Below are 27159 nucleotides of genomic sequence, written 5' to 3'. Positions count from 1 at the left end.
GAAGTACTTCTACCCTAACACTACTCTTAAATAACATTGCTAGGTCTGACACTAACCTTAACCCAAACCTTAGACTAAGTCTATCCATAACCTTATGTTAACCTAAGCCTGACCCTTACTGTAACCCTAAACGTAGACTAAGCCTATCCCTAACTGTAACTCTAACCTCAACCCAAACCTTACACTAAGCTTAACCCCTGACCTTATGCTAAACTATAACCTTACTCTAATCTTACAACATCTTCCCAATGATTTACACTCTGCTGTCCAGCTTGTCCTCCTCACAAAGGGGAAAATTTCAACAATGTCAGTGGGTAAACAGGTTATTGTCCCTACAGCATATTATATTCCTATATGTTCATGTCACTCTCTCTTATATACACAGACACACACACACACACACACACACACATTGGTCTGACTGAATCTGTGATAAGGGTTCATGTGGCCAGTGACACAGCTGTTTCTCAACACTCTGCTATGAGTTGTGAGAGGTGAGCTCTGCAAATCGGTCCACCCAGTATAAATCAATAAAACTAGTCATTTCAGTCAGGAGAATCAAGACTCAGTATACGGCGTATTGTTGTATTGTTATATGTATGCAGACTGCAGGGCATTCAAATACACAGTGAGTTTTTATTGTTTCTTTCAACACACACTTGCAGATAAAACAACAAGAAGTAGTACATGTGGCAAAAGGATAAGGATATTGCACATAGAGAGCATAAATAAAGAAGCAAGAACATCAGATAAGATACATGACTGGAGGTATGAAATAAAGAAAATGGCAGGAATGAATATGAACACTGAATCATTCCCAGGGCACTAGTTTGATGGTGCATCTCAACAGCATTTTGAATCAGTGAAATCTCATGTAGAAATGTTCTGCCATTTTAAAAATCAGAATTAATTCTGAATGTCTTTCCCTGTAAAATAACGCAATGTTCAGAGTAATGCAAAGGCATGTGGGATGCAGTGTAATGGTGTACTGTATACATTCAGGAGTTTATTGTATTACTGAATTCTGCACGCAATTTAACTTTACTACACTGTAGACTTTATTCTGCGTGGTGGAATGAATAGTGTAGTACAGTTGAAAAGAACAAGAATTAGAGCGCTAAATTGTTTTGCGTTGGACCATGCAGTCCCTTCTGTTACAAGACAATCCAGTCCATCTAGTCCTCAGAAATCTCCACTGGGGACCATTTAGGCTGCATAATGTTGGGGTTGTTATTTTGTCCCACTTCTAGTGTAAGAAACTAGTGGTCGTGGCATGAATACAACCAACCTGCCCTCCAGTGTAGAAAAACCATGAAAGCGGTTTTGTGTCCACACTGATGACAGCAGCACAGCAGCACGAGACTCGGCTTATTATTTTTTTAGTGCAGCCCTAAATGCAAGCCCAAACAGAGCCCCACCTCTTTCTTCTTCATCCAATCAGCTTCTCCTGCTCGTACGCGCTGAGCCAATCAACAGAGCCAGCAGGAGAGGCACTACTGTCTCAGTGAAGTATTGATACAGTGCACACGCTGCTTAGAAAATTCTGGTCTATATTTAAAACAATCATTTGGATCTTAGTGGAGAGTCTTCAGCATCTTCTCCAGCCAGCAGCATGGCCAGGTAAGAGTGGCATCTGAGACTGGTCAGTAATGTGGAGCATTTTGGTTGTATTACCTAGTGGTCATTAGGTAATGGCACTTACATTTGCTTTCTTTTAATCACATCAGGGTGTGCTCAGAGAAGGGCTCAAAGGCATCGTACAGACCATTGTGCTGCAGACCTTGTGAATTGTGTTTACTGTGATATTTAGTGCTTTAAATAAATGGAACACATTTAGCTTGTCAGAGAGCGGTGAACCCTCACGATTGTTTGCCTACCTCCATATCATATCCATACTGAACATCTGTTTTAGAGGCTGCCCTACCTCTGAAACTCCCACATACATCTGTGCTATTTCAGACGTTTCCCAGCACGGCTGTAGGTTTAGTTTGAAGAGATTATTTAATTTAAGTGTATAAATCTTTCTTAAATTAAAATATGTCACTCAGGATTTTTTTCACAGTGTTTGAGCTGAATTTCTTGGCCTGGACATTCATTCTTAGTTTTTAATGTGTGGGATTCAGGTTACCTGAAGGATTGTTGTTTTCCCAGACTGATTTATGTCAGCTCTTTTTGTAGAATCTTGAGTCCACAACAATTTCACAATCAGGGTGAATGAATGCATAGTCACTGACCTTCTGTTTCTAACGATTTATTGGTTACCAGTCATATGTAGTTTGACTGAGTGCTTTCTCAAACCATTTGTTTTAATGCATGTTCCTCAGACGGTTTTTGAGACGCAGACACGTTTTATAATGCTGTTTTTTAAATATATCCTACTTAATTCTGTCTATACCATTAGAAATATAACTTGGCATCTTTATCTAACACAAACATCTGGAATATAACAGCAGATGTTATTCTTTTACCGTGCTTAGAGCCCACTGACAACACTGAGGTTATTTCAACGTGTGTAACCTCTTGTAGTTTTATGCTTGGTTGGACCTTCCATCTGTGTTCACTGCACATTTCTGCTGGGTGGAGTGGCACAAGATATTTAATCTCTGGCTTCTGAATGTTTAGGGCAAGCACGATGCTCATTTGCTAAATATTATGCGCAATGTTCTTCAAATAAGCTGTGTACATAGGCGTGTGGTGGAGAAATTAATTGCCAAATGACTCAGTTTAAAAGAGAATCATGTGCTCACCAGAGTGGAAATTCATTGTGTAGGCCTTATGTCTTAGTTGTCCTAATTCACTGTGTGTGTCTGTATTTCTCATTGCAGTCATAATGCAATTTTTGGCATGGGGAATCCCTTACTCGACATCTGCGCCGTGGTGGACAAGGACTTCCTCGACAAGTAAGTCATTCTTTTAGACGTTTGTAAAGAAATAATACAAACGGGCTTCAAAGCGTTATATGTAAACCAGACATCTCAGCATTTGAAAACACTGTGTATAGTACTCTAAGTATAGTGTCGTACTGTAAGCATAGCGCTCAGTTTTCCAGCTTGGCTCATAATTACATCCCGTTTTCCCATTGTCTTCAATAAAGTCTTACATAGAACTCTACATTTACATTTATAGCATTTTACAGACACTCTACCAGTTTTAGTCTTACATATAATAATGTTCTTGGGAGTCTTGCCCAAGGACCTTTATTTGAATACAGTAATGCGATTACCCAGACAGACAATCAAGCCTTAATCTACCATGTGCAGCATTGTGGTATAAGCTATTATACTATAATAGCCACTTCAACAAAGCTCTACAGCAATGCATGCTGACAATGTGCTGTTGAAAAATGTTGGTCGGCTGTCCACTGAATGATCTTTGCACAGGGATGTGGTCACTTCAAAAGTCCTGCTCACTGTCAGTGAGATGCAGAACGGTCTTGTGGCTTGCAGTGCTTGTATCTCAAAATAACATTGCTTTCGCATGCACACAGCCAGAACCACTGGAAATTAAAAGATTGTTTTTCCTTTTTACTGTGTTTCAACTGGAGGATCTTGGCTGATATTTTCAGACGGGCAGGAATTTAGTGGCATCTCACGTGTTTCAGAAAACAATAGTGAAATAATGCCTCATGATAACGCACTGATAATGAACAATAGCTCAAAACTTGAGTGTTTTTCATATATAGATAGTTTAGTTGGAGAAACCCTCAGTGGGTTCCACAATGCTGTCCTTGTTGTGTGTATCACCGTACGTAACTTTAACTTTATGCTTTGCTGTTTTTTTTAAGAGTTTACTGAATGTCCTGTGTACCAGATTATTGAGCTATGGCTTTAAGGAAGTGGCATGTGCAGACACTGTGTGGGCTGGAGTAAAACACCTGTACTGACACGAAGGCCTTTTCACAAGCCTGCTATTCCAGTGCCAGTCTTAAAACAATGCGCCTCTCCTTGTTCCCTTTTTTTTCACTCTTTTACATAACCAAAAACACACCGCCAATTGTGGTCTTCTAGTTTAGATGTATTTTATTAAGTGTTATTTTTTTGGCGATACAGCCAACATGATTTTTGAATATCTCATTTATAGCAGGGGGATTGGACATAGCCTGAAGACTGAACCATAATTTTTATATTTATATTTGATCAAACTGTCTCTGAGCTGTATCAAGTACTTAATCTGGAGACACTTCTTGCATATTTAATTTTTATATTAAAATCACAAAAAGTGAGTTTAAATCTTTGCTGCCTCTAGTGACGATGAAAATGCAGCCCAAAAACTCTGCATTTGTGGATGGTGGATGACTTTCCAAACTTTGCACTAATGATTTCCATTGATTTTGTTTAATTCTAGGCCCTTTTTTTGCGCAAGCAAAGATTATCAAGATTTAGTTGAAACAACTAACAATCCAGTTACATAAAACTGTTTTCTTTAAAAAAAAAAAAAAAAAACTGTACATGGATAAACCAGTGATTATAAAGGAACTGGCAACTGTTTGCATATACTTGCACAGATCAGTGTTCCCATTAGATTCTGAAATCCATTAGCATGAGTCATGTTCATGAATCTGTCAGTCAGAGCATGAAAATTTCTGCTTTGGACAGTGTATATTTTTAGGCAGTGTTCACTGAACTAGCTCTGTACCTACATTGGCCTGTATTCACTCTCTCTTGATGTCCCTGGGGGACTATTCATTATAGCGCTGATATCTTGTATCCAGGGAAATGGAGCGGTTCAGAGGCAATCTATCTGCATGAGTTCTGTAAGGCCTCCAGTAAACTGACAGGGAATCAGCATGCAGGCCTTTAATCCTTTTGAAATGTAAATATCACTCTGGTTAAACAGAGCTGGTTTAACTATTTGTGCCTTAAAAATGCATTAACATGTATAAAGAAAAAAGGGATTAAAGGTTCCCCAAAATACTGAGAGAGTAAAGTAGTTTTAACTAGAATTCAGAACCATTAGCATATAGTTAATAAATACTTACACTGTAACATTTTTATACACAGTTTATTGAACCTTGGGGAAGTGTATTGAGCTCTTAAATAATATTCAGAAATAAAAATGATTCTAAAAGTCTCTCTGCGCCTGGCTGTGCTGACCTTATCTCAATGACTGATAGGTTTGTTCTGCTTTGCAGTAGATATTTAGCCAATAGTGAATTTTTGAGTAAAATCAAAGTAATAACTCATCAGCAGTTTAAAGGATATATCGCCCAACTGTAATAAAGGTTTACCAGACCAACCAGTAAAATGTAAAATTTTTTAATATATAACGTTTTATATCAAAATAAATAGTGAAGTTATGATCTCTATGTACTTGTTTTTTCTGTTTTTAACAGGTATGGACTCAAGCCAAATGACCAAATTTTGGCAGAAGACAAACACAAAGAATTGTGAGTAATTTTCTATTAGCCCTAGTATTGTGTCACTGGGTTTTTCTTGGAGTTTTTCATGTAGTGTTTAATTGTACTGTTCTTTCTTTTTCAAGTCTCTGTTTTCAAAATGTTAAACACAAAAAATGTACGCTAGAGGTACATTATTGTCACAGTGTGAAAGTACATTTAAAGGTACAATAGTGGTTTTAAGTCCAGTTATGTTTCCTTAAAGTTACATTATATACTATTCTCCAGAAGGAGGCAAGGAGAGGTGAATGTTGGTAAACTTTCTTTGTAGAACTGCATAAAATAAAACCACATGAATCCTGATTATTAAATTTGGCGTATGAAACCAGTGCCTTTTTAAAATCTGTCTGTTCTTTTCTAATTATTAGAGAATAAGGTACACACATGCTCCTTAAATTAACGTACTGAATATGTAGCTTTGCTGGTATGGCCACAGTGACAGTTTTTCTGACTGGGTGGGGGGGGATTAAGGGATTAAGCCTAGTCCTGGATTATATTCACCTTTTCAATTGAATTGAAAAGTGCTGAGTAGTACAGGACTAAGCTTAATGACATTATTTGTTTTGTAAGGAAATGCTAATTTTGTGTCCGATTGTTTGCAACATTCCAAAGAAGTAGGTAGAGGCCTGGTCACAGCTACGCTACACCACCTTTAACTTGAACAGCTCTTAATAAACATTTAAAGAATGAAGAACTCAGTTGATACCATTCTGAAAATTGACATTTTTAGCAAATCTTTCATCGTACTTATATTACGCTGTTTAACTATATATGTCCTTTTTGTATTTTGTGTGTCAGGGAAGCAGTCAGCTCAGTCTGCCACCCTCTATCTCAACGGAACACGTAACAAATGTTGAATGTGACTTAGCATTGTCTTGTTGAAATAAGCATGGGCATCTGTTTAAAAAAAATCTAGAAGTTATTAATGCAGTTATTATTAGAGGACATGATGTCCATCATTTCCACAGACTGAAAGATTTGTATTACAATTTTGGAACACAATGAATGACTGCAATGCTACATTTCTTAAATCTAACTGTACTTTGGTGAAGTATTTACATATTACATTTAACACAGAATCTAAAAATGAGCTCAGGTATGTTTTTGTTTGATCAGGTTTTGATCTCCAGACTGAACCTCTAGCTCAAGCTGAAGCATCTACAGCTTTTATTATGTTGTTGCTTTCTCAGCATTGTGCTTTTGTTCTGAATTTGGCACTACAATTGCACAGAAGAAATAGTTAAAAATTTTGTACATATTTAGATGTTTATTTATTGAATATAAAACAGTTACCCAAGGTCATCAGTTAACTGACGTCTTGCGCTTCTGTTTATTAATAACACTGAATTTAGTTATAGGCTGTGAAACCCACAATAGTCAGCTAATGGCTAAGTCAGTCGATGTTTCCCGCACTCTCTTTGACACAGCTTACAAAGGCCTTTGTTATATTTTGCTGGAATGCCTAATAGATTGCCTATAAGTGGCTTTCGGCCTGACTGGTTTTGTTGAAATGCGCATATGTGAGGAAGGTGTTTATTTGGTGCGTAGAGGGGGTTGTGTGGAGTTGTCTTGGTTTTTGTGTGCTGCTTGATGTTAAACCATGCTGTGGTAGCTTGGGGGGGCAGGCATCGCAAGTTTTAATAGTACTGGCTAGCTTGTGTAGCTGAATGAATGGGCTTAATTAGTTTTTATCATTCCAGGGTGGTCCATGGACACTTTTTTATTTGGACATCACATCCATAAAAGTTGACAATCCCCCAGCACCAGAATAAAATGGTGGGTGGGGAAGCACTGTTGTGAGAATGAGGTGTGGAGAATGTTTATGCCCAGTTTGAGTATATTTTACTACATTGTAATAACAAGTTTACCACTCTGGTGAGTATTAAACACTGAACTAGCTTTATAAACTGCAATATGTTTCATCTTGGGTAATTAATCTTATAAAGAAAAAAAAAAACAAAAGCAAAAACAAAAACATTTTCTGTGGATTCACAGCTCCATAAGAGTCTCATATTACAAGACAACTTTTTGTGATATTCTCATCCCGTGTATACTGAATGTGTTCGTTCACTTTTAAAAGAGCATGATTAGTGAAATGCATGTATTTGTTTTATTAATTTTAATAATGTTTCCTTTTTTTTGCATCAGTTCTTTGTATTTATGTTTATATGATTGTGTATTTAAATCCAGTCTCTGTCCTAAATTAGGCGGAATCACAAGATGTTTCATAAAACAAAAAAACGTCACGTTTGTGACATTTTTTTGAAACACTGAATATTAACCATTTTGTCAGTTAGTCTTATTTACTCTTTAATTCCTTCTAATACATTCATTGTCTGTAAGCGCTTATCCAGTTCAGGGTTGTGGTGAGTCCAGAACTTGCCCGGAATCATTGGGCGCAAGGCAGGAACACAGCCTGGAGGGGGCGCCAGTCCTTCACAGGGCGACACACACATATCACGCATTCACTCACACACTTTGAGTCGCCAGTCCATTTGTTGTTGGACTGTGGGAGGAAACCCATGTGGACACTGGGAGAACACACCTCACTCCTCACAGACAGTCACCCAGAGCGCAACTTGAACCCACAACCTCCAGATATGTTAGTAGTGAATTAGAAAGTAGAGGGGGAAAATGCAAAACTTTTAAAACTTCAAGACTTAAATGTTTTTTTGAATTCAGGCACTAACACGGTATGAAACTACAGGGATTACAAAACTAGGGCAGTTAGAGGAAATTCTCAATAAGTGAAGAGTTTCCTTGTTGTGTGTCAGTGACCCTGCACCCTGGATTACAACAAAGCACAATTTTAAAATGTAACATTTTTTAAATAATAATATAATTTTGCCTAGTATTCATGACCAGTATTTTTCTGTTCTTCTTATGTTTTATGTATATATTTAAGGCTAAGTTTTAGTTAGAAGTTTGTATAACCATAGTCTTTTTAGGAAATTTGCTAAATTCTGTAGAAGCGACTAGTATGGGAAGAAGGTTCAATGCACAAAATGCATTGTTTTAACTGTGTGCAGAAATTGAGACACTCTACCCTGCTGTTTCAGCAGAGCAGGGACTATGGCTCGGGCTCTATACAACAGAGACAAAGTCCTTCACTGTGTGCAGCTGAAATAATTCAGAGCTCTCTCTCAGGCCCAGTGGGAGATCCTCCGGGCCTTACAACGGCATGTGTCCTGGATCCACATGCATCAAGCACCCTACAGTATCACTGCTGATTCAGAAACACAATAAACACGGTCAATTTCCATGTTATTGTTCGGTATGAAACAGCAAATCAGAACATACAGTACTGTGTAAAAGTCCAAAACCACAGTCCTTTATTTTTCAGACAGTGGAGAAAATTAAACATTATTACCTCAGATATAACAATACAATGAAAATATAGCACAATGCCATGGGTCTGAAAGGATTTGTGGCTAATGAATTCAAAGGGGGAAAATAAGAATGATTAAAAGAAGGCATGTTTACTTTTTTGGTATAAACTCCATTTCCAGACGTCTGAGACACTTGCTAAAAATGCAATAAAAACTGACGTCTTTAATTTAATCAAGCAGAATGACGCATTTTTCTGGAAAAATTGACATGGAGTTCCTGGGAATAAATCTTATTGTGATGCCAGCGTACTTTGTCTCTCCAAAACATCAATATTAGCCTCTGCATCATGGTACGTTTTACATATATGCAGATTACCCATTACATGGGCACTGATACACCCCATACCATCACAGCTGGTTTAGCACTTGTCTTTGGTAACAGTCTGGATGGTCTTTTACATTTTTATCACATAGAATTTCCCAAAAAACAGGTGAACTAGGGACTTGTCTGATCACAGAACATGTTTTTCAGTCCATCTTAGATTAATAATTAATATATGGCTTCATGTTTGCATAAATCCCCCTCCAGGGTGTGTTCCCGTCTTGCGCCCAGTATTTCCGGGTAGGCTGTGGACCCACCGCAACCCTGAAATGGATAAGAGGTTACAGACAATGAATGTTTGCATAAAACAGATTCAGGTTGCATTTCTTGATGCATCACTAGATTATTTTAAGTGGCAATGATATTCCAGAGTATTCCTGAGCCCATATGGCTTTCTACGTCACAGCAGCATTTCTCAAACCATACAGCCTGAGGGCATGAAGTTCACGTCCATTCAGCAGTCCACCCTTGGCCTTTACACACAGAGATTACCCGACTCCCTGAATCTGCTCATGAGATTCTGAACTTTAGACAGTGAAGGCATAAGTTTTCTGCACTCTTGCACAAAGAATCATTGTCTTTGAACTGACTGACGTTTTCCACAAAGTTTGCACTGGGAGTGGTGAACTGGGACCCATCCTTGCTTGCAAAGAGTAAACCTTCAGTGGATGCTCTATTTATACTCAGTTTTGATGACATCAGCTGTTATCCGTTAAACAGTTTACAAGTGGAATCTTCTAGAAGAGTGTTTCTTGTATAATTTATCAATCTTCTACAAACATTGCACATATACTGTCCTTTTCTTCTCACTGTACTTTTAATCTCTCCTAACACCTGCTTATACTTGATTAGAGGTTGACTTATGGTTTAGAGAACGAAAACAAGGGTACATTGTACACTACAAATGCAGGCTTGGCTACACAACATTTATGATTGTAGAATTCAAGTGTGACTTTCTGAAGTCGTCATGAAGCAGTTTATTTTTAGGATTATTTTAATAATGAAAGGTGAATGGGAGTTGCATAACAGCTGTTACTTCTCTCTTCTTTTGAATTTTGCTTAATATTCAGATACAAAGCTAATGTGCTCAACAATGGGTTTAAACTGTTTAGCAGTGTGTAATGTGTTGAAATTCATGTCTGAGTTTATTAGTATATATTTGTTGTTTCTTAGTTTGTTTATCTTTACTGCAGTAGTAACTTCTACTTTTCTGGGAGTGCTTTCTACTGGAGGTTCGAACATTTCTGTGAATGGCATTTAGCCACATTTAGTTGATGAGCGTTTATCACGATAATGATGAAACATGGCCATATTGCTCACCCCTTGTTTGAAGTCCATATTGGACTAGTACAGTATACTGTGGTTGCAGGTGTTACATAAGTGTGTGTGTGTGTGTGTGTGTAATATAGACTTTGAACAGGTCAAACTAAAGGTTGGGGCATTCTTTTTAACTCTGTTAGTTTTATGCAAATTAAGTATTTTTCAGTGAAAGTGTTTTATTGTAAACCCTGGGTATTTTGCTTTTTAAAAAATGTATTCTGTGGATTGTTTTAATGTATTTCAGGTTGAGTATGTTAAGTTCAGCTCATAGTCATAGTCAGCTTTATTAATTTATTTGACTCTTCTCCAGGTTTGCAGAAGACAGACACAATCATACATTAGTGTTAAGGCATATTTAAACACTAGTTAAACAGGATGTTAAAGAAAAAGTTTGCAGTAGAATTTAAGAGAATTTAGTTCTGCCACAGCTTAACGTTTTGGTTTTATTTTTAAAAATATGAGGGTTGCCAGTCATATTTTTAATTTTTTTTTTAATTCTTTAAATTTGCCAATTTATTAAAAATTACTTACAACACCAATTCCAAAAAAAGTTGGGATGCTGTGTAAAATGCACAGAAATGTAAATAAAAAAAAAATGTTAATAAAAACAAAATGCAAAGATTTGCAAATCAGACAAAACCATATTTTATTTAGAGTAGAAAACACACATTTCATTAATTAATTCATTATCTGTAACCGCTGGGTCCAGAGCCTACCTGGAATCATTGGCCGCAAGGCGGGAATACACCCTGGAGGGGGCGCCAGTCCTCCACAGGGCATCACACACACACACACTCACACTTACGGACACCTTTGAGTCGCCAATCCACCTACCAACGTGTGTTTTTGGACTGTGGGAGGAAACCGGAGCACCCGGAGGAAACCCACGCGGACATGGGGAGAACACACCAACTCACAGACAGTCACCCGGAGCGGGAATCGAACCCACAACCTCCAGGTCCCTGGAGCTGTGTGACTGCGGCACTACCTGCTGCACCACCGTGACGCCCTCACACATTTCATGAAAACATCTAAATTAATTTGGAATTTTTGCATCTTAAAAGTTTGGGACAAGGGCAATAAAAATTCTGAAAAAGTAACTGGTACTAAGTCATTTGGTTGGCTTTAAAAAGAGCATTTTAGAGTGGCAGTCTCAGAAATAAAGATCAAATCAAATAGATCAAATAATTGTGGAGAAATTTCAGGAAAATATTCCTCAATGTAAAATTGTGAAGACTTTGTATAATCCACAATTCATAGTAGATATATCATCAAAAGATTCAGAGGATCTGTAGAAATCCCTGTGTGTCAAGGAACAAGGCAGAGGGTCAAGATTTAATGCTCATGATCTTCTGGCCCTCAGGCAGCACTGCATTAAATACAGGCCTGGTTTTGTACTGGAAACCACTACCTGGGCTCAGGAACACTTTTGGAAATCATTTTCTGTGAACACAGTTTGTTGTGCAATCCACAAATGCACATTAAATCTGTATCATGCAAAGAAAAAGCCATATAATAACATGATCCAAAAACATGGCCAAAGCTAATTTAAAATTGACTGAGGCAAAACTGAAAACTTCTATGGTCAGATGTATCAAAATGTGACATTCTTTTTGGAAACCACGGACGCTTACACATCTGGAAAGGCATGTCAATGCTGAACAGTATATAGTGGTTTTGGAACAACATATGCTCCCATTCCAGACAAATTCTCTTTCAGAGAAAGCCTTGCATATTTCAGCTTCTATGCAACGGTGCAATGGTAGACATGTCCCTGTCCCAACTTTTTTGAGATGCATTGTTGCCATTAAGCTCTAAATGAGCTAATATTTTTTTATTAGTTTTTTCAAGTGGTAAAATGTCTTTTTCAACATCTGATCTATGTTCTGTGTTTTATTATGAATACAGTATGGGTTTATGAGATTTGCAAATATTGCATTCTCCTTTTATTTACATTTGTTTACATTTTACAACTCAGTATTGGGTTTCTTGTAGAGATTATGCAAAGCAAATTTTGGCATGGCAGGGCTAGATTATAAACCACTTATAAATAAACTTATAAATCACGTTACATACACAGTGTGCTTTACATATATATATAAATTCTTTTATAAGCCAGGTAGAGGGTTATGGGATGCTCACTTCTGGTTTACACAGCTGAAGACACTGCTATGTGCTATTGTCTTTGTGCAGTACTTTATTACTTCAGTGTGAGCAGTGTCTAAGGATAAGCTCATGACCTTGGGTGTGTTTATTGTGGTATCAACAATGCGGTGTATTGTCTGTAAGTGGCAGCGGTGTCTTAGTCTCATTCTTTTCTTTTCTCCTCTTACGTATGCTGTAGATCCGTTATTTTGTTCACCTGACTTAAGTGTAACTTGATTTCTCTGTGTGTCTGGGTTGCTGACCTCATTAAAGTTCAGAGTTCAGAACACTGTGGTCTGCTTGTGTTTTCAGCACTGCCCCATGTGGGTTAAACATTATGATCTTTGAAGGAAAGTACAATATTCCACACACTCAGAGTTCCGCCATGCTGTGATTCACTCTTACCCCGAGTCTGCGGGAACCCGGAGTGTTCTTTCATATCAGACAGACTACTGTTTAATTTTTAAATTCTGAGTTAGTCATTTATTGGACCCATTTTCTCACCTTGTGTTGCAGATTTTTAATTTCTGAAAGAAAGAACATTTAATATAACATCACTGTCTAAAGAAAACCATGTATCTCTATTTTTGTACATTTTTAATTTACTACATCATTTGAACACAACAGCTGTCCTTCACGTTTAGTTAAAAACTGTATGAGGACTGCACCAAGTGAAATGCTCCAAAATTACTTTAATTAAAAGCTTTTTATATAGACACCCACTGAAGGTTTTTTCCTTCTCTTAAAAAGTTACTATTTTGGAGATGTACATTGCTCTTTTGACAGCGATGATCAATGGTTTGAGATGAGATATATATTATTATTATTATTATTATTATTATTTTCTCTTAAATTCAGTTTTAATACAATATTGTCCTGCAGCATTACTGCACCCTGCCTGTTCTGTGCCAATACAGACACTGAGAGTCTCTAGATGTAGATGAAGAAAGGAGTTCAAAGAAAACTCCATTGTTTACTTCACAGTATTGAATTGTTTTATGTGAGCATTGTGTATCTAGGTGTCCATACTGACATTTGTATTTGGCCGCATCTGAGCTTCATACACCTTGAGATTCTAACCGGTACAAGTTAGTGAAATATGTTTTCTGAGTAAACAGTGAAGCGTGTTTGTAAGTTGCTCTGGACAAATGCTTTAAAGACAGTGCCTATGATTGTGGGGAAATGCTATTCTCTTGTTAGCTTTCGCTCAGAAGCTCCATGTCTTGGTGAAATCACAGTATGATTTAGGGGAAAGACTGTTGTTTGCACATGGCTACAGTTTAACTTTAAGATTTTTATTCAACACAGAATTACCACAGAGATATTTGAGGGGTTTTTTTTGTAACACTTTTGCTATGTTTACTTTGCAGTTAGCATTCTCCTTAATGTAGGGTCAGTTCCATTTGCTGCACAAATCAGTCAACATTACCCACCTATGGAGTAAGAATTGAGCAATATCCTCATGTCAGTTCAGGCTTTTCGACTTATGGAGGTCTATTTGTTTCTAAAATCCTCAAATGCCATTTTTCTGCCACGAGCTGAGAGAGCGCTAGCCTAGCACGCTAGACCAAGACCCATTTTTTTAACCCATATACAGACATCAGGGTTTTGTAAACACATAAGACTGGTTTCGAGCACTCACACCAACTGAGAGAGCAGTAGATGGCGAGGAGACATCCTTTGAACTGTATAAAATGTGTGTTTTATTTTTATTATTAAAGTCACCTTTAGGTGAATGTAAAAAAAATAGCTATAAAACACTGTTTATATATGTAAATATATGTAAAAAATCTGTTAAAACAAGACTCATTCAATACAGAATGTCAAGAGTGTGACAACATCAGATTAATCATGTTTGTGTCTCCCAAAATTTGGTGTCAATTACCTGCTTATCAGTGGGCTAAATGATAAGGCTGCTTAATGCTGTCTCACTGACCTTAACAGAGGTCAGCCATGGCAGAGAGGCATTCGGCCAGTAAGCAACAGGTGGAGAGGCCAAGCGTGCCCTTCATGACTTTGGAAACTTGATAGACTTTCTATATGGGATTCATGCAGGCTTTTATGAAACTGCATTTACACCTCACGCAAATTGCTTATATATAATATGTGGATTTCTGCCATTTCATTGTGTCAGTGTTTTTCAGGCTGTTAGACTGGAAGACTCTGATAACTCTACTCTTTCCCTGTAGCCCTTTAGGGATTGTATTATACAGTGTTTTAACTGCTGGGAGCTGATAATATCTCTGAATGGAGCTCATGACCTGCCAGTTGAAACACTTCTCTCCTCTTAGTCTCTGCCTGCCGTTGCCAACATAGCCGTTATTTTCTGCCTCAGGTTGTGAGCCAGCAGAGAGGTGCAATAGTCCTTTGTAGTTTATTTTAGTGTCAACTTTGTTTAGTTGTTAGTTATGCAACACTGCCATCTTGTGAAAGACGTAGTTATAATCATCAGATTTCCCTTTGAAGCATTTTTATTTTAATCAGCTTGACTGTCTGGATTTTTGACTGACTGAGAAATGTTAAAAGATCCACACCATCATTTTTCATATGGCTTTGAAATTGTATATAAATATTGTTAAGGTTTGAACACTTCTGTAATTTTTGCTTCAAAATCTTCAATATGACTTCTGTAATATCTACACTACAATTTAGGCTACAAAAGCATCCAGCTAATAGCTCATTGATTTTGTGATGCCACAGACATACACATGTAAATTAAGGGTAGGCCCTAAAATAATATTACGATATTAGAGCGTATTTTGGCAATAACGATATTCTTGGCGATATGAACCGAGCACTGAAAAATAATTGTATTAATTTAAAGCGCACACACACTATTGCAACAAAATAAATTTTATATTAAGATTAATTATGTTAAATAGTTTTATTTATTAAACTAAAACTAAACTAAACGTTTTATCTGCTGGGGTTAGAGTTCATTCTATTCTAACGGCATTTTAGATTTTCCTTGTCCTCAACCTGGTGCTTCTGCTCGAGGCGGTGGAACACAAATGAGTTTTTTCCCCGTTCTATTGTTACAGGTTTTTTTCATTTCTTACATAATACTATGGTTTACTCTGCATCTGATATTGTGTAACCACACCACCTCCACACGACTGAAGTCACTCCCCTTTTTTTGGAGCAAATTCCTTTACCTCAGAGCGACTTTCCACCATATTTCACTGTGTCCAAATGATTCATGTAAAGAACGTATACATTATTATGAGTAACTGCTTGACGTCATTATGTAAAAAAGTGAGAATATCACTAATATCATTCATTCATTCATTATCTGCAAGCGAATATCCAGTTCAGGGTCGGGGTGTGTCCAGAGCCTACCTGGAATCATTGGGAATACACCCTGGAGGGGGCGCCAGCCCTTCACAGGGCAACACAGATTCACTCTCACTCACACCTACGGACACCTTTTGAGTCACTAATCCACCTACCATCGTGTTTTTGGACTGTGGGAGGAAACCGGAGCACCTGGAGGAAACCCACGCGGACACAGGGAGAACACACCAACTCCTCACAGACAGTCACCCGGAGCGGGAACCTCCAGGTCCTTGGAGCTGTGTGACTGTGACACTACCTGCTGCGCCACCGTGCCGCCCATCACTAATATATTATCACAAAATATACGTTATAGCACAGCCCAATAGTGTAACTTCCCTTATTTAGTGTTACAGCTGACTTTCATAACAATTCACCTTGAAGCTACAAAGGAAATTTCAGTTAAACCGACTATTCACCTTCGTTCAGAACAGAAGTAATTCACACATTTTCAGTCTGAAACTGACCTATAATGAATGAATAAATAAGCAAAGCAATGTCTTTCAGATTTGGTATTTCATGCTCATGTATGTTACTGATTTCTTTGCTCATAACGGTTCTAATTCAACTTCAGTTACCCACCGGCAGCGTTTGTTAGTTTAAACGTATGGAGTTGCTAACAGGAAGTGCTCAGGAATAGGTAATGTTTGTGTTGCTGGGCGTTTTGAAGTCTCAGGTTTCCTGTAGGTTCTTACCTTTGCTCTCCAGCAGATGGCAGTGTAAGTTTATCAGAGTTTTATTACTGTGGCTTCAAGTGTTGCTGGGGCATTTTGATCTGTTATGCAAGGAGATGTGGAATTTGTTTCTGAGGCAATGGTGTGTTCATCATGAGACACATCAACTCAGATGCCCTTGTGGATATATGTTAATATAGATACTTGTTCAGTTTAGAAATTCTGAATCACTGTTGCACTCTGCTTTTGCGTTTGCATCCCAAAACTATAAGAATGGTCCCATCATTGAGATGATAATGATAATACGTTGCTGTGTGTTGTCTGGAAGGAACCCTCAATGCTGTCAGCCCCTGGCCATTCTGTCCCTCTCCCTGGGGATGTCTTTGTCGGGCTGTTTCCTGTGGCTCAGATGGGGCTGGTTCTGATGAGTGTGCTGTTCTTTATTTGTGAGCGGGTGGAAAAATGAGCCGCTGCACACTGAAAGCTAAACTGCAGGTGTGTTGGGGATTGGTGGGAAAAATGGTGCATTTGAGAGGACAAACCTTTGCACATTGTGCACACTTGCAATATGTACATTTACTCAGCAATGTTTCAGACAGAAAGCTTTGTCAACATTATTTCCTGAGCCTCAAACTAGAAAGGATACTTGGCTCTGGGAGTTGGATATAGGCTCCTACAATTAATATGTGCCTTATTTTTGATTCTTCGTGAAGCTTGCAGTTTTGCCAAATGTGGGTTACCTATGGAACCAATCACAGGAGCGTTTGCTAGCACATATTGTGAGTGACGTTGCATTATATGTAACAAAGTTTGCAGTGGATTTTTGTTGCTAACTTTGGGTGAATGTTTTTTTACAGCATTGTACTGAAATCAATGGGGAGGGGGCATGAGGGGTTTAGCTTCCTACCCTCCTCTAAAGCTTACATGGTATAGCAGCGATGACAGAGGCTCTGTTTTCCTTATTACAGAGAATTACTGTTATTATTACTCAGTGAAATATCACAGTCATTTTGAAGCTGTAATTTTAGGGTAAAAATAATAAGTTGGGGTCCTTTAACCACTGATGATTAGCCAGATTGCTTTTTGCGCTGTTAGTTGTCTGGCTAATTAAACATATTTGTGCACACTACTGTACACTTAGAGTATAAGCATTTTCTGATCTAGCATTCTTAATGTTTGTGTTTTCACTCTTCACGATAAGTGATTAGCTAAACTGCAAAATGGTGGATGTTTTGGACCAGGTTTGGTCTCACACATTGCACGGTAAAATAATCTACACCCTTTTTTCCTTTCAGACCTAATTCTAATCATTATGGAGATGATTTATTTAATCCCGTCCTAATGGTCGTTGTTATCCAGAGGTTTCCCCTATAATATTCCATCTAAGTCTGTTGGCTATTTCTTTTAAATTACAGAGGACCATGATTTCAGTGGCTGAAATTTTGTTGCATCACTACTGCCTGTATATGCGCACTTATCTCATCCACCTGCCTGCTCTCTCTGCCACACGAACAGCTTCCAGCTTTTGACTGCCCCTTCCAGTAAGTGTGCTTAAAGCCTCTTCCCACCAGACCTGATTTCCAGAGGTCAGCCCTGCATCTCACCTCTGACCTCCTCTAGGGGAGGGACGATAGAGAACGGAGGGTTGGGCAGAACGTGATTGCTTGTAGCTGACATGGACCTCCCGTGTCCACTGTGAATTCTTCTAACTCACACTACCACTCAGATCGATGGTCCCTGGTGGCTCCTACCCTCACTCCCACCTGATTCATTTCCCATAAGCTCCTGCTCTCTGGGCCTCTCTCTCTCTGTCTCTGAGTGATTTCACTCAAAGCTCCACTGTCCGGCCTCTAACCCTCACACTCTAAGCCCCTCTCCCAGTCCCCCCAGTTCCTCAGCAGTGAGCGGAAGAGGACCTCCATCATCATTCCATCCACTCTGTGTTATGACTGTTTGGATTTATGTGCTGTGAATTACGGCTGCAGTAACCTGGTTGCCAGGAAAGCCCCCCCCCCCCAACTCCCCCCAAGAGTGTACACTGCAGCTCTGCGAAGAAACGCTACATTGGCTTTTATGGCCACGGTGTGAGTTTTCCGCTGCTCTTTGCCCTTTCTTGTGTGGACATTGATCTCCCTCCATTTAGGTGCATTAAGTGGCCCCTGGCCAAGTCTGCCTGGAAATCAGGTACTCTGGCTATTCCAGGTTAAGGCCTCTGTGTTATTAGGATTCATTTCTACAAAAATCCTATTTGTTCTTCTGTGAAAGCTGCACAGTCCCTAATTGCCAAGCCTCTAGCCAAGATGGAGCGCAGCCAGGCTGTCTGTTTTCCTCCCATGCTAAATGCTGCAGTGATGGTGTACGAGTTTGGTCCTGCTCCACGCTCTCGTTACAAGTGCTGTGACTGTCTGGGATATTTCATATGGAGTTTACAACTCTGTATGATGCACCGCCTCAAACGTTTAAGCGGCTTACTTATCTGCACTGTGCAGTTGCTCTTGGATCAGCCCCAAAAGTCTCAGTCCTGTTCTTAACCACCACAAGCCATCCTTTAACACTGACTGCAGGCCTGGTGCTTGGGATGCACACAACAACCTTGATGCTTCATCTTGAGCAGGGACGCAGGGCTGGAATTTGCTCTGTTGGTCTCCAAGTCTCCCTGCAGTTTGGCCCCATCTTGGACCGTCTGCCAGCAGGGGGAGCCGCAAATGCACTGCATACTGGGCCCATGGTGTGACAGAATCTTTGGCCAAACAGACCATGGAAAATATTTTGCCTTATGAAATGCTCTTGGATAAGCTTTAAATAAATCATCCAGCTGTGTTTGGTTTTATTTAAAATATGCTGACTTCTGCGTGGTAGTCTTAATATGTGCTAATTACTCTTAAAGACGATGATATTTCCATACCCCACCGAGTTATAAATATGGTCACTGTCCAAAGAAAAAATGTTTTTCCTTTTTGTCTGTTTCTAGTTTTCTGGATTGTTGTAAACCTTCAGCTGCACTTTACACTGCAGAAGTAGTTCATGATGAATGAACCAGTAGAAATGCTCCAAAAACATTTAGAATTAACTTTTTTTTACAGTAACCTTCACAGTAACCTTCAAATGATTAATTTTCATGATATAATCCCACTCGCCTCACTTCCACTTCCACTTAACCATGCGTATCTTCTGTCAAGTTCTTGCCTGGGTTTTCCCCAACTGTCCAAACTTGCATTTATGTACTGCACTCATTCAACAGCAAAGATGAGTGACATCACTCATTCAGCTCTGACTGAGACTTCCTTAACTCGTCCGAAATTTCATGCAATCTGGAGAGCTGCTCTACTGTACTAATTCCCGGAAAAGAACCGCACCGGAAACGATTGGCCTTTTTTATGGTGATTGGAGAAGCAGTCGAGCCCTGTCTCCTTATTGAGGGTTCATGTTAGGCCATGTGGTGTTCTCTGCATGGATATGAATTATTTACATGGAACATCATAGCTCACCAGATCATCCCTCTGCGTCTCCCTCAGGAGAGCAGCCAAGGGCTGCTTCTTTACGTTCAGGTTTAAAGAGCAGAGTCTGTTTTCTCTGTTTCTCTCTCTCTCTCTCTCAAAAGCACTTGCTGGGCTTTCCCAGCGTAAAGCTCCATCTCCTCTTGGGGGTAGATGTGCAGGGGCTGCTTCTGACTGGCCCGTGGGGTGTATGTATGAGACAGACAGAGTGAGAGAGCGAGAAGAATCGTGGGTGGCGGCGGGGTCATACTCACAGAATAGCATGAAGGGGTTCTTTTGACCCAGGAAAAGATCTGACAGTGTTGACCTAACCTTCGGGGCTCTGTCTGTGTGTCAGAGGATCAGAGTGAACTGTGATATGACTCTCACACCGGGATTACACAAAGATAAAGGTGTGGGTCTGTGTACCGAAGCTGATCTGGATCTGATAATGGGGACATAGTTGACTCCGGGCTACGGCAACGCCTCCGTATCTGCAGATATCATCAGGAGGCTGTGGGCTCGCACCTGCGCTGCTCATCAAAAACAGATTATTTCCTGTGCGTTGGGTTCATTGTTAATATTAGTTGCGTTAATGACCGAATTCAGTCTGACAGATTACCAAGGAAACTGAACACAAGGGCTGTGTCTCTGACATCATGGGATAATTAGGCCTCGGAGCGCGCCCATGTCTGCGGTGCTGCTGATTTGCATTTTAATATGTTGTTAGCATAGGTGAAAGTTTATCTCCTCTTGATTAGATTCCAGTGATGTAATTACAAAGCCGAGTTTTACTTCTCAGAAAGGGCACGGCGCATAAACATCAATATGATTACCAGTAATTGTTTCAAAACAAATAAGCAGCAGAGTAATCAGTCATCGGGCTGCCTCCGAATTGTTTTGGTGTGCAGCCTCAGCGGAGGCACATCTCATTCAGCTCATTTTAACATCTCAATTTAAATTGGCTTGCCACTCGTCGGAGTAAAGAATATTTTAAAGACGAGTGGTGAAGGCTCAAAGGTAATCAGTGCTTTTAATGATCTTATTTGTGTGTGAGTGGCTCTGCAGACATTTACTTAAGAGGCATTGAGAAGGCTGAGACGCTGCTTTTCAAAAAAGCTCTCCCCTGACAGCCAAATCCATCCATTTAGAAAAGAGGAATTATTATTGACTTTTTTCTCTCTCTCTCTCCTTAAACAAGAAAAGATAACAGATTCAACCTTGGGAGAACTGCGTGGTGGAAGCTCGGAGAGCAGAATAAGTAATGGCTCGGTCGTCTAGCCGGGACGTGCCTCACCGTGAAATGGGCTATTGATTTTAAACAGATAAACTGTGTTCTCTTTGTGTGAAGAAATTACTGAACAATTTAATTAGGGCCTGAACAACAATATTTATCGCCCTCTCTCTTTTTCTCCTCTCTCTCTCTCTCCTCCCCATCTCTCTCATCAGCTCATCAGTCTAGCAGGAGCATTTAACCAGGCCGCGTTGCTGTAGTTCCGTGTAGCTGATTAGCGAGCCCCACCCAGGAGAGAGCGAGAGAGCATTGATCAGGCTGATAATTCCTGAAGGTTTGGCAGTCTCGTCTCACCAGATGACTCTGTTGAAGGAGGGATTGACAGCCCCCTCTTAATTCTGTCTCATCCTGCATTGTTTGAGCTGGTCCCAGTGCTTCTGTTTGCTGTTTGTCTAAATGTAGCCTTCAGTGTCAGTCAGATGGAAGACTCTCCTCTCAAGTGGTTCCAAAAGATCCGCTCTCAACTCTCCCAAATTATGTGGAGCTTGTGGAGCTGCTCAGAGTTCATCGAATAATAATTCGCTGAATTAGCGCCCTGAATTTGAACAAGCTGGGGAAGGGTTTTTCTCCCTTTCTACTAGGAATATATTTGAATGTCTGTGGTGTATTAATTTCAACTCATTTACACAGAAGGGAATGAGATTACTTCTGTATTTTAGCTTGGTTTTCTAAGAATTGGAGGCAAAAAAAAAGGAAAATATTTTGAGAAAGCAAATGAACGTATAGGAGCAGTTATCACAGTCTGTTACTTGCACTAAACACCATCTAAAGCAGGTAGTTAATGATTTGTAGCGTGGATGTGATTGTTATTCCAGCTCCCACTTTAGCAATTAATGTTCAAATCTGAGCGTTTCTCACCCTAAATATTTAAGTCTAAAATAATCAGACTCCTCCTTCTTTCAACTTGTGCAAATGCTTCATCCCGATCAAGGACGTGTTGGGTCCAGAGCTGATCAGGGATCAGTGTGTCCAAGGCAGGGACACACACTGGACAAAGCTTTAGTCGATCACAAGGCTGTTTGTACAGATGCTACAAAAAAAGAGGTTGTATTCCGTGTCTGTTTTGACCTGTGTATTTTTGAATTACAGATTCACCAAAATGGTTCTTGACAGTCTAAGGCCAGCTGATCCTCCCTAAATGTTTTTGAGAGCTGTTTTAAAAGGTAATGCAGAGTTAACAGTTCTGAACTGTAGGTGAGAAATGAACCATGCAAACCCTTTGCATCACCTTCGCTGGAGCGTGTGGTTTAATAAGTTAGAGCCTTTTTTTTTCTTAAGTGTCGACGCTGGTGTCTACACCGCTGGGGTGGTTATGTGAAGAGGTTCAGATAAAAGACTTCTACATCTTTTTCTGTGTCTTTATGAAACTCTTGGGCATCTTCTACTCTCTGAACTCTACTGAGTTACACTATGTTCACAGTATAATGATTCACACTCTGCTCTATAACTGAACCTGCTACTGCAACGATTTCACTTTTATTATGCACTTCAGACTAATGCAGTGACGTCTGCTGATTATGATTTAATGATGGTTTACTACTTCATAACTTTGTCACAGTATCTATATATACCACATACAGCTTTATTAATGTCTCTTGCTCTTGTAGCTGTCATCTTTTCTAACCCCTGCCCTGTTCCCTTTTTAATTTAGACTTTTCTGTTTATTTCTGCGAGTGAACTAAATCAGTACAACGATCTGTCATCTTATTATGCTAATTGTCTGTATATTAAATGCAGAATAATTTCAGTTTACCAACAGTGTATAAGAAGTGTATCATCATCTCAGCATGAGTGCTTTTATTACATTTTCATTAAACGCATAGGGTCCATGACAACGGCTTGGTTTATGTGGGATCTTCGTCCCGATATAGACCCGCTCCTATTGTAGGGCAGCGGTGTTCTACAGTAAGCTGTGTCCCTGGTGTACAATATCTAATGTCCTTAAGTTGTGACTTCTATTGTACATTGTCCTGTGGGAACAGTGTGTGGAATATGGAAGCATTGTGTGTGTGCCTGAGCATGCTTCACGGTGGGTTGTGATGATGTCCTCTGCTTTTCTGGCCGGTGGATGTGCAGGGACAGCTGTGGACGAGAGGGGAGATCTGTGCGTATGTGCTCTGCTCTCTCTGCTAAATGATTAAATGGTTAAAAAGGCTCTTGATTGTAGCGGAGCCACGTGATCCCTTGGGCCTCAGTGAGGGGGGAAAAGGTCCTGGGGCAGCTGCTGCTTTTGGGCAGGACTCCTTAAGCCCTCTGAGAACGGGGCCCCTCGCCGGCTGTGCACTTAGGTGCTGAAAAACGGTTATTCAAGCCCAAATCCTCTGTGTGTGTGCGCGATTCCAAGCCGTCGGGGTCCCCTTGTGTGAAATAAACACCCCGGCTCCTCAGATTCTCTCAGTGTAGATGACTGGGAGCAGGTGTCCCAGTGAGCTTTATTAACCCGCTCTCCACCTCTCCTCCATTAGCATGGTGAATTCGGCCCCGTGGGGAAGAGGGTCTCACATGTAGGCCGCAGACACTCTGTCTTCTGTCTGTCTCGGCCTGATTCAGACATTAAAGAGCCATGTATGCACACCCACAGCCCGCTATGACCACAGCATTCCTCCCTAGGCCGGGATTAATCTGACTGTTCCATGCCTTGTGTAACCTGACGGAGAGAGAGAGAGAGAGAGAGAGAGGGAAAGCGAGAGAGTGGCTTATCACTGCCTGCCAATGGAAGCTCTTCTCTCACCTCTACTTTATCCTCCTTGTTGTTTTCCATTCTTCATGTTTGCTTTCCCCTGCGGCAGGAGAGCTGTGTCCAACTCTGCTTTTCTCTCTGAAAACCAACTGCTCACAGGACGAGAAAAGGAGACGACACTATTTCCCTTGTTTTTCATTTAAACGTGACAAACATGCTTTTTGTTGTCATAGTACAACAAACAATGCCATTTTTCATTTATTTGTTTACAAACATATGTACACACACACTCTAGGGGCATACACACACACAGAGCAGCAGGCAGCAATCCCAAGCACCTCCGGAGCAGTAGGGGGTAAGGACACTTCAGCCGTGGATGTTGAGGGAGGAGACAGCACTGTTGCTTCACTACCTACCTTCCAGTCCCAGACCTGCTTCTCTAACTAGTAAACCATGACTATAAATGTTTATTTGGTAATACATATGTATAAAATGATAAATAAATGCAGATAATCCAGACAATTTTATTTATTTATTTATTTCTGAGGAACAGTCGATTCACAGATTGGTGGCAATCAGTGACTGATCTTAAATGTTTGTCTAATGGGGCCATGTAGATGTGATTTCCGTGTCACTGTGCATTCCTGATAATAAACGCAAGCACACTTTGTACTGCTACACGGTGCTGAGCTCAGGTTACTGCGTCTGACACATTAAAACCCACAAAGAGCAAAGTGGTTAATTTAGTATGAATCCAAGACAAAGATCACAGAACGTTCAGAGCGATCACATATTGATCACGATGAGGTGTAGATGTGTTCTGCACCTTTTTGAAGATAATGTGCAAAGGCTTTTTCATCTCCTAATTTCTTGTGAAGAAAGGCTTTAATTTTTTTAAGGGTAGTTTTAAGTGTTCCTGTGCAGCCTCAAATGGTGATGAAACCATTTAGCCCAATCTGAAAGCCTCAGACAGGAGGTGGAGATGAGCCCGGAGACAGAGAGAATAAAGGAGTGGGGAAGGAAATTGTGTGTGTGTGTGTGTGTGTGTGTGTGTGTGTGTGTGTGTGTGTGTGTTTGCGTGTCTGAGAGAGGTGGAAAGTTCCAGCAGTCCTGCAGTTATCACAGAGAAGAGGCATCCTTGCTGTGGAAAGTGCTTTTGTGCAGGTTGGTGTGAAGGCTGGCACTTGTGCCAGGAAAAGGGAATACTGATGGAGAGACATTAGTCGGCCTGCAGTTTGCAGGTTTATTTTTAGAGACTGGCATTTAAAGCTGGGACACTCGGTTCTGCCTGCCTGTTAATGACTCATGTGCGGAGTGAAGGCCTCTGCCCAGGCGCCGGCAGCAGCAGCATCTACAGCAACAACAGCAGCACTGCTCCTTCTCTCCCACAGGCCAGGGCTTAGCCTGCCACCTCCGCCGGCTCCTTACCTCTGATTTATGGCTTGCACTTTTGTTCTCTCCCTGCTATACTTGGTGTTTGGCAGTTTGTAGGACTGTGCTGTTTCTGCATACTTTTACTGTGTCGTTTTATGACACGAAATATCTGCCACCACAATATTTCTGCATAACGTGAAGTAGATGCCTAGATTTATTTTATTTATTTTTTAGTGCCTTAAACATACATTTCCTACATTAAGTCTACATCCTATGACAGGTTTGTGACGAACCTGTGTAAATTCACTTGTTTATTGAAGGCCTAACGATGACGTGAGCCCCGCTGACCACCTTGTTTCTATTAAAAGGGCAGCCTTGGCGAATGAATGGCCGCTTTGTGCGTCGGACTGAGGAGATGCTTGTAAATTGTACATTTCCTCTCCGTTCCCATGTTTATTTGGAATTTACATGACAGCTACATTAATAATGTCCTGTGCTCTTGCCACCTGGTATGTGCGTTTCCAAATAAATGAACCCATCGATTTCACTTCATAACTCAAGACCCGTCTGACAGCACGCAGTCCTCCTGACCACCCAGCGGTGGGTTAAAACTATTTTCTGCTTTTAATCCCCGGCTCAGCACTCGTAATTGTGAGTACGTACGTACAAACATAGGCGGGCTCGCTGTTGATTCCGTTGCCGCTGCAATATTTCAGGGACTTTTATTTTCTTGACAGTGAATCAAATCATTTGCCATCAGCTGGGATGGGAAAACAAGGCGGCTTTTTTGAGGTCATGGTTGTATGTCAATAGCTGTAACAGATGCCACATAAATCTTTAGAGGAAAACCAAGAACTATAAAGACATGCCCTCAGCCCCCACGGGCCTCGCTCCAGACAGGTTTCTGAGCAGCGCCGGACGAGATGAATGTACTTCTGACTCCAGCTCAGTGTTTGACAGCTGTCAGTTTACCTGACATTTCACACATGGGGATATTTCTCTGTCTGTCATTCGGGATTTCTCCTAGGCATCTTCTTATTTCATTTGGGGGTTTGTTTGTTTGTTTGTTTGTTTGTGGGGGTTTGGACGGTTTATTTTTAAATTAAATATATATATATTTTAAATCACACCACACTACAGTAGAGCAGGCTCTTCAAGCTCAGAAAGGTGGGCTGAATGCCCTCAGAACAAACTGTTCTTGGTTAAGTGTTTTGCTTTTAATGATGTGTTTAACCCCCACCTCTTGTCTGGGCATTCTTAAGTGTCTCCTTGGCGCTTGCTGCTTTAAATAACCCCCATGTCAAAGCCTTAAAATGTGCTTTTATTTATTCACATCCTCTTTTCTGTTTTACATCCCCTTGTTTGGAAGACGTTTTTTTTAAATGTTTAAAAGCATGTTGTTCATGTATTAACACTAAGACTGCACAGTACAGTTTGTTAACCTCTTAAACACCCAGTACTACGCACTGCAATAACCCAAGAATTGCTAATCCATTTTATACTGTTATATGTTAGTAGTCACTCAATAATAGGCTTCATTTTTTCTTATTGTAATACGGCAATATCAGCCTTTACGTTACTGATATCAAAAAGCCTTAAGTGTACTAATAGTTTAGTGTTTTTAGCTGTTGTTAGCATCTGGGCTAATGTGTATTTTTAGATTAATATAATCTAAACAAAGTAAATAATAGCTAATAAATACATTAATGGCTAATAACTTCGGGTCTACACGCCCTTCAGCCAAACACCACCTGTCT

The 27159-nt window shown here is 40.1% G+C and overlaps 1 protein-coding gene across 2 annotated transcripts in view; it reads left to right on the top strand.

Annotated features, from left to right (window-relative positions):
* adka (adenosine kinase a) overlaps nucleotides 1–27159 on the top strand; it is a 160264-nt gene that overhangs the window by 1349 nt on the left and 131756 nt on the right. Inside the window, exons 1-3 of one of the 2 annotated variants that reach the window (XM_066678188.1) lie at nucleotides 1521–1620; nucleotides 2826–2900; nucleotides 5333–5386. In XM_066678188.1, the coding sequence (XP_066534285.1) occupies nucleotides 1613–1620; nucleotides 2826–2900; nucleotides 5333–5386 (137 nt within the window). In that variant the 5' untranslated portion in view covers nucleotides 1521–1612. Of the gene's footprint in view, nucleotides 1–1520; nucleotides 1621–2825; nucleotides 2901–5332; nucleotides 5387–27159 lie in introns of those variants that run through there. The other variant, XM_066678187.1, reaches the window with a different exon arrangement.

Source organism: Hoplias malabaricus, chromosome 8 (genome assembly GCF_029633855.1).
Source record: "Hoplias malabaricus isolate fHopMal1 chromosome 8, fHopMal1.hap1, whole genome shotgun sequence".
NCBI classification, from domain to species: domain Eukaryota; kingdom Metazoa; phylum Chordata; class Actinopteri; order Characiformes; family Erythrinidae; genus Hoplias; species Hoplias malabaricus.
The sequence above is the reverse complement of the archived record's forward strand: the minus strand, read 5'-3'. Positions and strand labels throughout refer to the sequence as shown.